The sequence below is a fragment of the Anastrepha obliqua genome, chromosome 1 (genome assembly GCF_027943255.1).
Source record: "Anastrepha obliqua isolate idAnaObli1 chromosome 1, idAnaObli1_1.0, whole genome shotgun sequence".
Lineage (NCBI taxonomy): Eukaryota > Metazoa > Arthropoda > Insecta > Diptera > Tephritidae > Anastrepha > Anastrepha obliqua.
The window spans coordinates 49778148-49781096 of record NC_072892.1 but is presented as its reverse complement, the minus strand read 5'-3'; the positions used below and the strand labels follow the sequence as shown (position 1 = coordinate 49781096).

General features: G+C 38.0%; 1 protein-coding gene across 1 annotated transcript; it reads right to left on the bottom strand.

Annotated features, from left to right (window-relative positions):
* Positions 1-249: 249 nt before the first annotated feature.
* Positions 250-2112, bottom strand: LOC129235966 (UDP-glycosyltransferase UGT5-like). The gene is made up of 2 exons (XM_054870068.1): positions 1823-2112; positions 250-1752 (listed from the first exon to the last, which is right to left on the bottom strand). The coding sequence occupies exons 1-2, from the start codon at positions 2094-2096 to the stop codon at positions 431-433; spliced, it is 1596 nt and encodes a 531-aa protein (XP_054726043.1). The 5' UTR covers positions 2097-2112; the 3' UTR covers positions 250-430.
* Between the last annotated feature and the right edge of the window lie 837 nt (positions 2113-2949).

Below are 2949 nucleotides of genomic sequence, written 5' to 3'. Positions count from 1 at the left end.
AGAAGGAGTTAGTTGTTACACGCATATTGAAGAGAATTTAGATGGTGTGGCTAACATCAGGCTCTCAGTGATTTTGAAGGAGAGAGCTGGTTTGCTGACGTCATAAGTGACGGCGGTTTGTTTACGACAAAACTGATGATGATATACAAAAAAATTAAATCTACGCATCCACCGCTCACGCTACTTTGTTGCCGTTTGAACAACGACTGGTTGGAATAGCGTAGAAATACTTTTGAAATAAACGGACAGTTTTCTGATACACAAAATATCTTTAATTTGATCTTTTCTGTTTGATTTTGTACGACTTTCTTATACACATCTTAATTCTACTTCAACTTAAAAGTATTTGATACTTATAAACACAACGTCTCTTCCAGTTATTTAATTTAAAATTTTCCGAAAAATTCCAAACTCCCGTTCACAAATTGAACTATTCTTTCTTCGGCTTCTTGCCCACCGCGCCACTATTATTATTCAATATCGCACTTAGCACTTTAAGAATCCCCAAAGCAATTAAAATCACTGCAAGCAGTGGAACGCCGAACAACACAGCCATCGTGTCCAGACTGTGTCTTTGGAAGAAGTTCAAATGACGCGCTGCCACACGCATTTGCGGCGCTCCTTTATGACGCAACACATATTCTGTCCAGTATATCGCCGTATCGAGCGGTGTCATTGGCCGATCGTGAAAACTAGCTGAGATCTCTTTTGCCTTCTCGGCATATTTTGGATTGTTCAACACCTCAAGAATGGCATTGCGTAACTCCTCGCTAGTGAAATCCCTGAAGTTAAGTTTCACACCCAAACCTTTTGCTTCAGCACGTGCAATATTCAAGTGCTGATCATAGAAGACGGGCATTCCCACAAAGGGCTTGCCATGGTGCACCACCTCTATCAGACTATGCATGCCACCGTGTGTGACAAAGAGTTTTACATTGGGATGTGCGAGTATATCCGATTGTGGAAACCATTTACTGATGTAGACATTCTTTGGCTTGCCAGGTAAGTCGGTTTTCTCAAATTTCCACAACACATTCACAGGCAGTTTGGCAAATGCATTCATAAGGGCAGCCAATTTTTGTTTGGGCAAAAATGCGCTCTTCACATTTGAGCCGAGCGAAAAGTAAATTGCGCCCTTCGGAGAGGCTTTGATGAAAGTTTCCATGTCAGCTGGTAGTTTATTCCGCTCATTATTGATATGCATACCAGCCACTTCGATAGCGTTCGGCACAAAAGGACGTGGGCAACCGTAGGAGTAGTGTTGATTCAACAGCAAAAGTGAGAAATCTCTGCGTGCTTCTCTTAGATCCAATGTGGCATTTGGAAAATATTTTTCATATAATTGTTGTTGCTGGGGAATCGTAACTAAATGATTGTACATCAGCTCCATTGTAAAACTATATAAATTATCCAATCGTTGCCAGAAATTCATACGATCTAAATTTTTTCCACTAGGCGCTGGTACATACGCTACCGGTGAAATATTGTCCACCAATTCATCGATTACAACGTCTGTGCCAAATGTGGCAACACCAATCATGGGCGCCTTAAAGTGATGACCCAAAGCATAGAGTGAATCTACAAAAAGTACTTCTATAATGATGAGATCGAAATGTTGATTGGAGCGCAGTAGATGCTGGAAATCTTCACTTTCCAATGCAGCCAAAGCCCCTGCCACTACGTATTCGTTCAAAGAGCTCAGTTCAGTCAATTTGCTCCCAGACATCTCATCAATTGCACTGGTGACAAACTCTAAAGTTGCAGAAGATAAAGCACTTTTCAAAAAATATTTACATAAAGTCATTAATTAAAACTCACTAACCGTCATGATTGCTGTGTTCAACTTTTAATGTTACATCGCGAAAATTTTTAACAGGCGTCTTTTGTGGAAATGCTGATACTGCAGTGATTTCATGGCCGCGCGCCGCCAAAGCCTTCAAAAACGGTTGCACGCCCATATACTCGGAAGGGCCCATAAAGGGGAAAACCGCAAGTATTTTCGCGCATTCCAAAGAGTCAATTGCTAATGCGAAAATCGCCAACGCTAATATAACAAATTTGAAGTGCCTCATTTTATGTATAATATTAAAGCTCATATCTTCACGACAATAGCTTAGAGACAACTACTGTTAAATGCTCAGAGAAATTTGGCTTTTATGCGATTTTGCGAATAACAAATGTGCGAGTAGTTTTATATTAAATAATTGTATTTGATAAATTTAGTAGATACATACGGACCGCCACAACAACAAATACTTACCTCAATTTAAATTAGTTACGTGTATGTGAGGTTGTGGCAAAGCGGGTACCTTGACTATGTGCTTGTACGTGGCATTTTGAATACTAAACTGAAGTGTTTGGTTCTGATTCTATTTGGGTAATGAAATATAAAAGGAAAATTAGGAGGTCCCTGCCGCGTTTTGGCAGGCGGAGGCGTTATTTATATTTCATATTTTTCTATTTTTTTCATTTGCCAGTATATTTTTTTACAATTTTTTTTACTTGGAGTAGGTGTGGTTCCTTTTGTTTATTTCCAATAATATTATTATATTATATTTTAATTTTTTAATTTTATATGTTTTTTTTATATTTTGTATTTTAAGCAGTTTCCGATTTTTTATATTTTTATTAGTCTTTTTTCATGAAATTTATTTTACTTAATTTGTATATATTTTGAATTTTGTAATTTAATTTCTAATCTTCCTCTAATAATTCCATTTTGGGGTTATTCTTTATTTTTTTTTTATTTTTTAGTTAAGGCTGATCTGGTTGGCTGAAAGCCATCACGTAGACCTATTGGTCCTTAGTTGTACCAGCTGGAGCTTGACCCTTACGTTGCCTTGTAGGAGGCTTCTTTTAATAAGCCTGCGTCTTTTGCGAATCTAAGTAAGCTCTGAAGCTTTAACCCCGAGAGACATTCTAACCTCTCATATTGTAGAGCTCCTAAAC

What these genes read in the sequence shown, in the direction of transcription:
- LOC129235966 (XM_054870068.1), bottom strand. Translation starts at nt 2,096, where the DNA reads ATGAGCTTTAATATTATACATAAAATGAGGCACTTCAAATTTGTTATA. An exon ending in TGAACACAGCAATCATGACG is followed by an intron (nt 1,753 to 1,822) that starts GTTAGTGAGTTT and finishes CTGCAACTTTAG; the next exon opens with AGTTTGTCACCAGTGCAATT.